Raw genomic sequence first — 14,920 nt, forward strand, 5'->3', positions numbered from 1 at the left:
TAGCCACTCTTCAAACCAGGTTAACATAGATATTAGTATTGTAACTATAAATTTCACTTATTTAATTCAGTTTAAAAAAAGGATATTGGATGGATAATAAGACCTGGAACAGATCAATATGGTCTATACCCATAATTAGTGTTATGATGATAATTCAGTTTACTGATTTATTACAAATGAATATCACATTCTTGTAGTCAATTTCTATAAATCATTAAAAGATATGTGATGAAATTTAGTCTGAATACTGCCTGAGATGAATAATTGTGCATCACATTATTATTTTATTATTTTTTTCTTTACATAATTGATTTAGCACAGTTTGTCTATTCTCTATCTCTGTTTTCAGATCTTATGAGTTCATTAAGGCACATCACAATAATAAATACAATAGCTTATGCATTAGATATAGTTATTCTTACTGACCATTGAGTTAAATTTATTGTTACTCTTCAGTAAACTTAATGTAATTTAAAATTTTTTTAGACATTCCAGTTGCAGCTTTTGCCACCAAGTAGCAATACTGTGCCCCCAAATAATTCAGGACCGGTTAGACAGACAATCAAAGTAGTCAATCCTCATCAGGTATTTATCTGAGAAACAATATGAAGTGGTTTGCAATCAGATCTGACTTTAGTAAACTGTATTGAATTTTCATTAGAGTAGTATCGATGCTACGAAACTTGGATGGTACTTTACACTAGTTCGTTATAGTGAGTGGGTTCATTCTAATGATGTTTGCTATAGTGAGAGTTGATTGTATATTTATATAAATTGTTGTAGAATTTAATAAAGAAACTTATATAATTAAATTATAAGAACTTTATTATGTAAAAATTTTGCCCATTAAATTACATAATTGCTATAATCTTCACCTTCTGTAATCTGATGATGAATTTACCAAAACAGCAAGCACACCCATCACTCACACTGCTGGCTTGTCATGCATACTGCAGATTTATTTATGTTTTATTTTTGCATATTTCATATTTCTGTATGCATGGGTCTAAAAAAAAAAGAGAGGACTGAAGACATTCTTCTGGTGATCACCAGGCAAATTTCATAATCATGGTTTAGTGTTCTGAGGTTTAGTGCTAAACCTCAGAAGCCTAAAAATGCTGATGGGGACAGATATTCTGGTCACTGCTATGTCAGTGATATTTTATCACCTACATAGCAATGATAAAAGTAGCTGAATTCATTGAAGTCTGATCAGTTTGCAGCAACCAGAACTGCTGCCTACACCTTCACATTGGTGGGCCCATTAGTAGTGCTTGATATATTCCCTAGCCAGCAGGCATCAGATCGAGAGGAAATTAAAGGGGAAACTAATTTTGGTAGGGGTCACATTGTGGTACCTACTCTCTCAGAGGAAATGCCAAACTTATTTGGTACTAGGCATCATTAGGTGGTAGATGTGTCATCTTGGTGTAATACCGTAATACCACCAGTTTGCTTATTGGAAGTTTAAAGTGGCCTAAACAATGCTCTAATTCCAGAATAAATATGCCATGTGAATGATGTTTCCAGAATTACATCAGACATCATGGAAAGACCCAGTATTTCTTCTTTTAAAGGATACGACTAGTTGCTGGATAGTATACTAGACAAAGTAATGGTAATGGCTTAGAAAACTTTAAAAGCAGCCTCAGCTAGCCAATAATCTTGTCGCTACTGTTCTGTTAGGTGTGCTGGGATACAGTTAAAAGCAGAGGAGTTGAATAAAATTCTCCATGTATACAGTTTAGTAAGGCAAAACTCCCCAAGTCTTCCAGGTTCACAGATATACATGGTCTTCATTCCAGTGTCAACATTGTTTATTTCCACCTCCATTCTGAAAACCTAAACATACTTTTCCCCAACAGAAATTCAAATTTCAGCTTTTTCAAGCCTTACTACTAAATTTTCCCAATTACACTCTCAGACTTTTAATTTCAAAAATGGCATATATTTACTCTAATATACCATGTAAGAATTTCCAACTTATTCTCTTTTTGATTTTCTCTGTCTTTCAAAAATCTCTGTCCCATTCTATCAAATTAATTTGTTGTCCTTATCATTCTACTAATGCCATCACCTATTCTAAATGATTTGATTTGATTTTCTTTCTCTAAATTTAATTTTCTCCAGTCCAACTTTCCTAATAGTGTGATCATCATTAGAGATTCTGAATTAAACTGAATTTATTATTAGAGATTTGGATTAAACTAAATTTATTATTAGAGATTTTGAATATTTGCAACTTCATCTGACTTCTCTTTCCAACTGCAATGATCATGCAGGTAGAGATTATTATTATTATTCATGACACCTCCAAGGAGTCCGAAGACTCATCGTGGGAGGACACCAACTGTACAACTCTCCATCTCCACTACTACACAGAGTCGCTACTACCAAGATGCTGAAACATTTCTTATCATATGTGATCTTACATTAATTATTGACTCTTCTAAGTAGATATTGATAATATTGGAGTGCTGATAAGTAATAGACTACTTTTTTGGAGGAAAATTGTTGATAGGAGATTAATGATAATGTAAACTTAATCATGTACTGCCATCATAATAGCTTGAACACTCCTTCATGGTACGTATCAGGAAATTGATGATGATACAATTCAGATCACACCATAGTGTTGATTTCTTCTCCCACAGAGCAACACATGCAGTTGCTGTCATCCATATGTTGGGCATGTGGGATGATGATCTTTGTTCATTTCCTCATTGGTTGAATTATTGGTTTAATCTTCTGATCCAAATATATACACTGAACATATGACTGAAGCAATTGTTATTGGTATGGAAACATTTAGTTTCCATTTCACTTCAAATTCTTGGTTCCCTAAGACATGCCAAGGCTGTACAAGAAAACAATCGGGCATATTTATTGCATTTGGATTTTGTTAAAATCACAATCTTTGTTTGCTGCTTATACCAAAACTTGATATAGTTGTAAGCATACTATTAACACACTCATCCAAAACTGATTTTGAAAAGGCTGAAAGCAGGAAACATATGTCCAAATGACAGTCATGCTTTCTGGTCTCTTGCCAACTGGCCAAGAGACCTTGGCCAGTTGGCAAGAGATCCTGTTACTGGCCAAGGTTTTGTCCAACCAAGCTTCCTCTTTTGCACTTGGATGGTTCCATTGCACTACTCACAGAAAAGCTAATCTCCTGGCTTCTTACTTTTTCTCTAATTCTTGCATTGACGATCTTGGCAAATGCCCACTTGCCATTTCAAATACATAACATTGTTTTTTATGTCCAATTTGAATTTTTTAACAAAAAGAAGAGATCAGAAGAATCTTGTTTAAACTGGATTCCAAAATGCCCTCCTCCATTTGGGACAATTGGTCATGGTGAAGGGGGGGGGGGGGACCTTCCAGTGATGGCGTTGGTTCTTGTCATTCGTCTCTTTTACTATGCTTCCCATGTTTTTCACTGTACTCCTGGTTTTTCTTTAAGTATCCTATCTTCCAGACAGTCATCACTGGGATTCAGTGCCCTGCCATCATGTTTACCTGCAGTATGATCATTAGCCATCCAGAAAGGGAGATTCTGATAGTCTTCCGTTACTTTACCTCCTGCTTTGGGAAGACATGCAGTCCTTGATGGCCCAGCTAGAATCTTTTGACTAGTGGGCATGCTTGCAAAAGCCAGTGGTGTTGCTGTAAGTAAGTCTTCTTCCCCACTGATGTGAGAACACAGTCACCCAAGACTTGCTGCAGTGCTGATATAGCACCAGGGTAACTCTAGCTTTCCACTTCTAAGTGCATTTATTTCTTGCCAAATAATGGGCATCCATATGTAGCTCTGCAGTGGGATCTCTAGTGTTGCCCAAAAAAAAAACCTTTGAGCAAAAATTCTTCATTCTCAAATTTTCCAAGGTCCTCAGAAGTTGGAACTAATTACAAATATCATAAATACATCATTTGATAACAGAAATAAGAAACAGAAGGCATAGGCACATATGTAAATATACAGATGTTTCTCATCATCCATGCAACACGTGAAAAGCCAGTAGGCAAAATTATTATCCAAGACCTTCAGGGAGTTAAGGACTCATCGAGGGAGACTGCAGATCACCCACACTGGCTGTCATACCTTCTCAAAATCTCATTTGCACTCACTACTCCAACAGGCATACTGTTCCACTCACTGCTTTGTGCTTTATGAGAGAAGGCTAGCTCTCATCCCTTTCTTAATTGCACACACAAACTTAACTTCCATGAATTTGCCCTTGTCCTCTCCCTACCAGACTTCTTCTTTTCCATCTAAGACGGATTGAGTCTTCCATTGAGCAAGGTCTTTCAGTCTTTTCCATATGTCATAAAATATCCTTGCTTTTCAAAAAAGTTCATTATAAGTTCGACATCCTGAAATGTTCTTTATTGATTTCAGCTAGGTGATTCTTGGTCTCCTGGGTCCTCTTTTTTCAGTTGTAAAAGTATTTATTAGGATGTTAGGTAGTTTGTCTGTGTCAATGCATGCAGCGTGGTCAAACCATCTCAATTGCTGTTTTCTAATATTGTCTTCTTATATGATAATTCTTGTCTAACTGTGCTATTTGTTTTCTTTTCTATCCAACTTGTTTTATTTATTTTTCTTGAGCATTTCAAATATTAACAGTTTTTTCCTCTTTTTTTTAATTGTCCATACTTCTGTTCCATAGATAACTATTGATATAATTATTGATTCATATAATTTGATTTTGGCTTGTCTAGATATCTTGTTTTTTTTTCCCAGATTTTCTGTAATTTTCCCATGCTGGTCCATCATATCGCTATTCTGTGTTTGATTGTTTGAATTGCATCTATTGTTTCTGTTAGTTGTGATCCAAGATATATGAAGTTATCTACTACTTCTATTTGTTCTCCATTTAAGTTGACTGAGAAGTTAGTTTTGTTCCTCCCTATTTTCACCACTTCTGTCTTTTGTATATTTATTATCATGTTATATATTTTACAGGTTTCATTTAGTTTGTTTTTCAATCTTTGTCGTTCATTTGGGGTACTTCCTACCAGACCAAAAATTTTTTTCAGTCTATAACCTACCTATAGTATCCTTTCAGAAGTTTATAGACCTCTGTCATATCATATCATCTGTCTTTCTCCTATTTACCAGTGTTTCTGGTCTACATACTCTGTCTGTCCTTATAATACAAGGATGGTCTGAAAAGTTCTCGGCCTTGACCATAGATGGCAACACTATTGGCAAGATTTTTTTTTTTTTTTTCCTAAGTTGGTACATCTCTCATAAGCATCCATGTGAAATTGCAAGTTATTCTATCGAGTATTTTTTTTTATAACACTGTCTGAAGCAGAAGTGTTGTCTATATCCCTTGAAATGAATAAAATTGAGTATCGTGTGGTTATAAAATTCTTTGTAAAAGAAGGTTTAACACCAAAAGAAATTCATTCGAAGTTCATAAAAGTTTATGGGCACTCTTCTCCTTTGTTTTTGACAATTAAGAAATGGACTGCCGAGTTTAAACGTGGCCGTACCAACCTTGAAGGTGATCCTCGTGAAGGACGGCCTTCAAAAGTATAACACCAGAAATCATTGATCAAGTGCACAATATGGTATTGGATGACCAGCAAGTCAAAGTGCATAAAATTGCTGAGACTATAGGCATTTTAAAAGAATGTGTAGGATATATTTTGCATGAAGAATTGGAAATGAAAAAGCTTTGCGCAAGATGGGTGCCGCACTTGCTCACAGCAGATCAAAAATGCACTTGCATGAAAATCTCTGAACAGTGCTTGGAGCATTTTAACAAGAATAAAACTGATTTTGTATGTCAATTCATTACTATGGATGAGACTTGGATTCACCATTACACACCAGAATCCTAACAGCAGTCAAAACAGTGGACAGAAGCCAGTTGTTCAGTGCCAAAGAAGACAAAGTCAGTTCCATCAGCAGGAAAGGTCATGGCATCGGTGTTTTGGGGATGCTAAAGGCATTTTATTTATTAATTTTCTTGAAAAGAGTAAAACAATAACTAGGGAATATTATTCCGATCTTTTAACCAGACTAGACAAAAAAATTCGTGAGAAAAGACCTGTTTGCAGAAGAAAAAATCACCTTTCATCAGGACAATGCACCTACCCACAAAGGTGTTTTGGCAATGGGAAAATTAAGGGATCTGCACTATGAATTGTTGGAACATTGACCCTATTCCCCAGATTTGGCTCCTTCTGACTTCTATCTCTTCCCAAAACTAAAACTCTTCCTTGCTGGTCAGCGTTTTTCTTCAAGTCGAGGTAATTGCAACTGTAGAGGGGTATTTTGCAAATCTTACTGAGAACTACTACAGGGACAGGATAATGGCGCTGGAATAAATGTATTAGTCTTAAGAGAGATTATGTTGAAAAGTAAAAATAATTTTGAAATTATAAATTCGTTTTTTCATTGTTAGGCCGAGAACTTTTCAGACCACCATCGTATTTTGGCACCAAACAAAAATGTCATGTATTGATCATAACTGTTTTACAAGAAAATTTAAAGAAGCCTCACAAATTATTAAGATCCCTGTACAATGCAATAAAAATCAAGGCTTAATTTTACATCAAATATGGTCTGCTTTTGTCAAAAATTTAACTGCCACCGACTTAGGATATAACACACACGATACCACAGAACGTAATAGCAACAGCTAGCAATGTTCCAACATGCATACGGTAACGAATTTACCATTTGTATTCTGGTTTATTAATTATATGTAACAGTTGTGGTGTTATCAAAACATCTAAAATGTGTAATTAATTGTTAATAGGCTTTTGTTGTGTAAAACGTTTTTACCAGTACCCCTGATGATGTAAGTCTTACGACTTATGAAACTTGTCGAGTTTTAATTGCTTATTTTTATTAAACTCTTCATTTACATCATAATGTGGTCTTAATACTGAAAACTACCCACAAACCTGCTAAACCATAGAAACTTATGTTTACTGTCATTTCCCTTATCCAACTCCATTGGTCACTTCATTATAAAAAGTAAGCAGATTTCTAAGGCAGGACCTTTAGAAATATGCTTACTTTTTACCCTTCACAAAACCATGTTGCAGACAGAAACAGAAGAAGGTTGTGTTTTTGCAACAGAACTTGGACAATCAATATTTTGGTTAAACCCATGACAGTTCCACTGTAGAAATTTTCCTGTGTTTTGGTTTTGTAGACTTGTCCAATTTCCAAGATGTTGAGGGCTTACTTTTGTCAGGCTTATATTTATTTGTTGATTTAGGGAATTCAGCCAGTGTCCATCTCTTCCTCTGGAAAAATGTGCCATCTGATGTGTCAGGGTCATTTGGTGAGTTGAGTTTACTTTCGAATGAATTTTTTGTATTGAGGGGTGGGGGAGTCTGGCGATATATTTCTAAGCAAAATCCCTGCCATAATTTTCATGAGAAGTGGGTTCTCATCAAATGGAATCATTTTTGGAGTTGTGACACTGCAGGTGTTGCAACCAATTTGTTCCACAGAGAAGTACTTGTGATGATAATGTTCAGGAATGGTAAAATTATCAAATAGTGGAATAGACATATGAGTTTGAGATGCTGTTGATATTTTCTTAACTACTACCTTCTCGGGTAACCATTTTGCATCCTGATATGACATATTTTGTTGTTTTAACCTGTTCTATTTCCTTTCATACTTTCATCACTGACATGCACAGAAGTAGGCTGGATGTTCTCCCTGAGAGTTGACATATTTAGTTTTCTTTGCAGAGCAAGATTTCTTATCATGCTCTGTACTACCACACCAGGAACAGGTGGTAGAGCCATGACACAAAGTTTGGGTACGCTCGGTATTTCTAACATTTTAAAGCATCTCAGTGGATTAAAGATATTCACCCTAACAAGACAATTGAGATACCGTGCTTTTACAGATGTTGGAAGTTTAGGTGTATCAAAAGGAAGGACAGTGTTCCTGGTCAGAACCAGATGACTATCCCTACATATCAGGATGCATCGCATACCTGCTACTCTGTGATATTTAATCTCTGAACATGTCTCCTCATCTGGAACATCAAGGTGATCCCATTCTGATGTCACTCCTCTGGAAGAGTTTAGCGATTTATGTGTTACTGTAACTGATGTTGCACTGAGTAGTTTTTTTTAGTGTTGCTGACATGATGTTTCTGCAAAGAACATTCTTAAGAGAGTAACATTTTCCCTGTTGGCTTTGTACTATTTCTTGGATGATGAGAAACACTGGTGCATTTATACTGGTGTCATATGTCTTTTGTTTCTTACTTCTGTTATCAAGCGAGATGTTATGGTATGAATACTTTGTTGTGACCTTGTGAGGCCTCCTGAAAAATTCAAGGATGAAGAATTCATGCACAAAGGATTTTATGTTTGGACCAGAGCTCCCCACCCATCATGGATCTGTACACGGATGCCACCTCACCAGCAATCAATGCCTGTACCTGGTATTGGAACACCAGAGCTTGCCTGGATGCTATGCATTCAGGCACGACTATTGACCCTTGCAGGTTTGCCTACTAGCTGATTGATCCTGTCAAGGCTGTCCAGGATAGTCCATAGGTGGCATTGCATGGCACACACTGAGGCATGGCATTGAATGTGGGTGATGCTGATCTGGAATACAGGAAAAAAAGTGGAGAAAGAATGATAAGGGTCAGTACCATTACTGAAAGGTCCTCCCATCTACCATGAACAGGTATCCCATGAGGAAGGCGAGGTGTCTGACAGATATCAGATGAATCAAAGTGAATGAGGGCAATCAGTAAAGTGGTCCATACAGAGAAAGATTTAAGGTGGGATATTCTGTTTTTGAACCTAAGAAAACCCTGATTGATTCAGCAAGAGAGGCGTGTAGTGAGGTTGTCTGCAAGGATAGAAAAATCAGAACTCCATGGTGGACACAGGAAGTTAAAGAGGCAGTGAAGGAAAAGAAGAAAGCATATCAAAAGTTCCTGGCAAATAAGTCAGTTTGTGCTCTTAGAGAATACAGAGATAAATGTAAGAAAGCTAAACACTGTGTAAAACTAGCTAAACAAAAGTCATGGGAGGACTTTGGCAAGAACATAGAAAATAAATATCAAGAAAGTGGCAAGATATTCTGGAGGTTGTTGAAGAAGCTTAGAAATGGAGGAAAGAGTGCTGTAAAAGTAATTAGAGATGATAAAGGTGACATGAAAATGGAAGAAAAAGATATCCTTGAAATATGGAGTTATTACTTTGAGAAATTGCTAAATGAAACAAGCAGTGATAGCACAGTGCCATAAGAAACACTCAACAGGCATACAGTCAGGAATACATATTCATACTTGAAGTAGAAAAAGCCATCAAAGGCTTGAAATGTGGAAAGGCAGCAGGAGTAGATGATATTCAACCAGAAATGCTGAAGTAAGGTGGTATAAAAGTCTTACAGTGGCTGCACTGTATAGTTCAGAAGGCCTGGACAGAGTTACGAATTTCTGATGATTGGAGTAGAGCTGTTATAGTACCCATATATAAAAAGGGAAATAAAACTGAATTGAGAATTGCAGAGGTATTTCCCTACTGAGTGTTCCTGGCAAGATTTATGACAGTATACTTGAGAAACGGTTGAGAAGAATTGTGGAAGAAAAACTTGGTGAAGAACAAGCTGGATTCAGGCCAAATAGAAGCTGTCAGGATCAGATCTTCACTTTACGACAAATAGTTGAGAAAGCATGGGAATATAACAATGATCTGTATTTAAGTTTGGTTGATCTGGAAAAGGCATACGACAAGGTGCCAAGAGAGAAGCTGTTGAATACACTACGGTTATATGGTGTCAATGGGACATTATATCAAGCAATACTTAGTCTTTATTTGAGTTGTAAGTCAGCAGTTAGAATTGAAGGAAGTATAGGAAGATGATTTTATGTTAAATCTGGTGTGAGACAAGGATGTACATTATCTGTATAGATCACATTATGAAGGAAAGTGGTATTAAACATGATATCAGAATTGGAGATGTTAATGTCAGCTGTTTGCTTTATGCGGACGATGTTATACTTCTAAATAAATCCGCTACAAGTTTGCAAGATTCCCTGACTAAATTGAATAACTGTTGTAATAGATATGGTATGAAGTTCAGCATTAAAAAGACAAAGACAATGAAAATAGGTAGAATCATTGAAAATGTCAACTGTGTTTTGAATGGAGAACCTATAGAGCAAGTAAAACATTTCAGCTGCTTAGGCACGATTTTTAGTGAAGATGGTAAATTAAATATGTACATAGACAATAGAATCAACAAAGCTGGTATGGTAGAAAGTCAACTGAATAAATTTATATGAAATAAGAGAGAAATTAGTCAAAACACTAAATTATCTGTATATAAGACAGTGTTTCAAATCTATTTTAACTTATGGATCTGAGAACTTGGTAAGGAATAAAACACTTGATCAAAGACTAGAGATAGCAGATATGAGAGTCCTGAGAAAGGCGTGAACCGGTGGCATCAATGGCAATATTATATTAAAAACGAGGATATTAGGAAAGAACTTGACATTGTCAGCATCCAGGAATGCGTTAGCAGAGTTAATCTCAGGTGGTATGGTCGCTTGAACAGAATGGGCAAGGAAAGATTAGCAAAACAAGTATTCTCTGCCAGGTTGACAGGAAAACGATCCAGAGGAAGACCAAGATATAGGTAGATTGATACGGTACAAAGTGCCTTAGACGATAGAAATATAAGTTCTGATAATATTGGAGTCTTGACTCCAACATTATCAGAACAGACTGATTTGGACTTTGAACAGACTGATCAGTGTAACAGACTGATTTGGAGGAAAATTGTAGATAGGAAGTTAGTAATGATGTAAATTTTTCATGTAGTACTATCATATCCTGTACACCCCTTGAGGGTACATGGCAGGAATTTGATGATGATGATATTCTGTTTTTGCTGATGTAAAACTAGGTAGGGCAATGGTTGGTAAAGGTAATAGAAATATTGTGCAAGATGACGTTAATAAATTTAGATAACATACTTTGGGATGAAAGGATTACATACTTTGTATCATATTGATGGTATTTGCTTACAGGAAATTAATGAAGCTAGGAATGTGGGGGGAGTTGTGGACAGAGATTTGAAGTTCAAAGAACATATTGCAGAATAGCTGAAAGGATTACTTTAATCTGTTCTTCAACATTGAAGTAATCCTTTCAGGTTACTTGAATGTTGTTCCAGAGGTAGTTGAGTGTCCTGACAGTAAGGATAGAGAGGTTATTATCAGTCTTATCCATATTTGCCTCATCTTGATATGACAATTTCCATATGGATATACCTATATAATAATAATAAAAATATAGAAAATAATACCTCTATTTGATCGCTTACATTTCTTAGGGATCAGGATTCAAATGGAGAGGATTCAGAGATGAGTGACCAAGTTGGTCACTCATCTCTGAGTGACCAAGTTGGTGACAGGTCTGTGAAATGCTCTCTGAAGATAGGTTGAAGGTATGTGGGTGGAGGAGTTTAATTGAGATGTATAGGAGAGGGGATGGTAGAAACTCATAAGTTGTTAAAGGGATTCTCTAAGATTGACACAAAAGAAATTTTTCATTACATATTTGAGTAGGGAGAGAACAAGGGGTCAATTCTGGAAGGTGTAAGAGTGTGGTTGGTAAGGGTGTACAGACTAGATTTTTTTTTTGCTTAGAGAGTGTGGAATGAATTGTCAGAGGTAGTTGTGAGTGTCCTGACAGTGAATGAGTTTGAGAGGTATGTAGGTATTGTGTGAATAATGGTTAGTGTAGATCTTCTGCAATGAATCATTTTGACTCCATGGAGATACCCATATAATAAACATAGAGAGTAATACCTCCATTATATATTTTCATACATTTATTGACATAATTTCCTTTCTTTTAATACATTTTCTCCACCATGTGACACTTCCTAAGCCATCCTAATAAAACTCTTCAAATTATTTTTGAAACCATTTCTAACCTTTCATTTGACCTTTTCAAAATAGAGATACCATATTTTATTAATAAAACCAAACTTGGCCATATCATACTTTTAATGAGCCAAGTCTGGACTAGAAGAAGCATGTTTCACAAATGTAAATCTCATTTTTATGGTAGCAAATGAACAAGGCTATGGAACATCCTCTCTCAAGTATAATCTTTGCTCTATCAGACTTCTGGTTATTTCCTAAATTGAAACCATCTTAAGTAATTCCATTTCGAAAGTGAAGAAGTGAAATTTGAGATGAGAAAAACGGTTCTGAAAACAACCTGAAGAGTTTTATTATGAGGACTTATGGGAGGGGAGGGGGACAAGCAGCAGAGACAACATATTGAAAGGGAAGGAGATTATGTTGAGGAATAGTATATGAAAAAAAAGTAGACTTCAAACTGTCTTGTAGATTTTATTCTTTCTTTCTTTTTTTTTTTTATTTCTTGGCATTCCTCTTTTGGGTGGGAAGCTATTCTAATGTACTTTCTAATTAAGTACTTTCAGAATTTCCCTCATACAGTTACAACTGAGCACACAAAAGGGTAAAAAATATCAGTGTGTTCCTTTTGTTTATACTTATTACAAATTGTTTTCTCAAGATGGTAGTACAGGTTTTTGTTGGTGTTTAAACAAATTATTATATCAAAAATAAACAGCTTGATAAGGTTTACAGCTGCTTTTTAACTCGAGCAAGCTTAAATACATATTTGTATAATTTTTTTTTGTTTATTTAGAAAGCAAATTATACTTGTGAAAAAATTATATTCTTGATTAATCGTTTATCCAAGTATTTGCAAAACAAAGTTTGCAGTTGTTTGTTTAGGATTAATCAAGAATATAATTTTTTCAAGTATAATTTACTTTCTAATAAGGGGGAAAAAAACTTTCTACAACTATCTCTGAACTAGTGTATTTTAATAATAAGTTGATAAACTGTTTCATTACATGTACATGCGAAATATGATTTTTGCATTAATTCAAATTTGGTATCCTCCTGGGTCTAGGTAGTGACTCTTCCAGAATGCACTCTCAAAAGGAAGTGTACTTTGCATCATGAGATACCAAGGCATTTGTGAAGATACCTCATGTGCAAACTTTGTTTGCTTACCCTTGGATAAAGGATTAAATAATAATATTTTTTGGCAAGACTATTCAAAAACAAAACTTATTTGAACACGCTTTGTTGACCTTATATTAAAATATTGTAGTGAGGGAGAATTTGCTGTTACTGATTTTATGCATTATTAGCAGTCTTCATAATAATTTGAGTTGCAGTATTTTAATATTGAATTAGTCCTTAATATGAAATGAAAAGATAAACAAATTTCATTTAGCCCTTTATATATGTTATTGTCAATACCAGCATTTGAGACAGAGATTGGTACCGCATGCAATAAAGATGACACAAACTAATGGTTTTAGTTAACTTTGTCACTGAGTCTGTATTTAAATCATTTTGGACATTCTCCTTTGCATTCTTTCCACTGTCAGAATCACCACGGAAACCATGAGACCAGACTTGCATGCAATAGTCCAAGTGAGGTCTTATCAAGGCCTTGTAAAGAGGCAGAATGATTTCTTATCTTTACATTGTCAAGGTTCATTTCAACATTGCCATTATTTTCTGAGTTGTATTTACAATTTTTGCTATATGACCCTTGAACTTCAACTTCCTATCTACTAAAACTCTAAGATCCCTATCCTCATTAGTTTCTTCAAGCAAAATCCCACCAATATAATACGACTTTGGATATCTAATCACACTAAAGTGCATGACCTTATATTTATTAATACTAAAATGACAGCCATTTTTACATGCCCACAATTCCAGCTTATTCAAATCATTTTGCAAGTACTGCATATCAGCAGCACTCCTGATTACTCTACCTATCTTTGTATCATCAACATATATCTGTATGTCGCATGTCAAATCCTGCTCAATGTCATTAAAGTACAGATTGAATGATAATGGACCAAGGACTGATCCTTGAAGCACCACTGGTTACCTGCCAATAGTTTATAAAATCCAATTCCATTTCTCCAATTTATGCAAGTTTTGCATGCAGTATTCTGTCAAAAGCTTTAGCAAAATCCAAAAGTATCATAGTTTATCCATTCCCCTTAATAAACCCATTTCTGAATTTGAACCCTAACCAACTTTTCTAAGATTTTTACCACCACTCCTGAGATACTAATTGGTTGATAGTTGGATATGTCGGTCTTTGCACCAACCTTGTGCAATGAGATTACCATACATTCTTTTCACTCCTGTGGAATCTTCCCTGTTCTGAGACTCAAATTATATAGCTTAAAATATTAAATTATCAGAGCTTCAAATACTAAATTCACAAATACTACCATTTCACCATACCATGAAAATATGCTGTGGTTTCTATGAATTCACTATAGTAAATGTCTATTGTAAATGACATTTGTATCATTTTTTCAACTATATCTTTTGTTCCAATTCTAGGACTGTTTGCATGTTATATTTCACACTCATGGATTTTAAAGATTTATGCAAATACATTGTTTTCAGAATCAACTTCGCATGAGGATAAGGTTATCTTATACTCTGAATGGATCACCAATCTTAGAGCAGGCAGAAGTAAATAATTTTCCTCAAATGTGGCAATGATAATAAAGGGAGAAAAAATGTAGATAGGTATGTGAATTTGATTTGAATTTTCCAGAAATACCTAATAAATTATGTAGAATGTCAAATCAAAAAAAAAAAAAAAAAGTATCCACAATGTTTTTTTTTTTTTTTAATCATTTACTCACTACTGAATGCACATTCAGCACAATGAAACATTATTATTTCAACAAACTATTTGAGCTTACTAATCAGTTATGTTGTTGAAGTTACTTGCAGTTGCATGTATAACAGGCAGGTGCACTCAGTTTGTGGTAATTTGTTAGGTTTATGAGCAGTATAATAGGTTTTCT

General features: G+C 35.1%; 1 protein-coding gene across 3 annotated transcripts in view; it reads left to right on the forward strand.

Annotated features, from left to right (window-relative positions):
* Window positions 1–14,920, forward strand: part of LOC150103156 (AP-1 complex subunit gamma-1-like) — a 418,791-nt gene that overhangs the window by 379,273 nt on the left and 24,598 nt on the right. For all 3 annotated transcript variants that reach the window (XM_090398388.1, XM_090398390.1, XM_090398391.1), the window contains 2 exons: window positions 487–585; window positions 14,511–14,636. In XM_090398388.1, the coding sequence (XP_090254514.1) occupies window positions 487–585; window positions 14,511–14,609 (198 nt within the window). In that variant the 3' untranslated portion in view covers window positions 14,610–14,636. The remainder of the gene's footprint in view (window positions 1–486; window positions 586–14,510; window positions 14,637–14,920) is intronic.

This window comes from Typopeltis vanoorti, chromosome 9 (genome assembly GCF_054136105.1).
Source record: "Typopeltis vanoorti isolate ZY-2024b chromosome 9, IOZ_Tvanoo_1.0, whole genome shotgun sequence".
Lineage (NCBI taxonomy): Eukaryota > Metazoa > Arthropoda > Arachnida > Uropygi > Thelyphonidae > Typopeltis > Typopeltis vanoorti.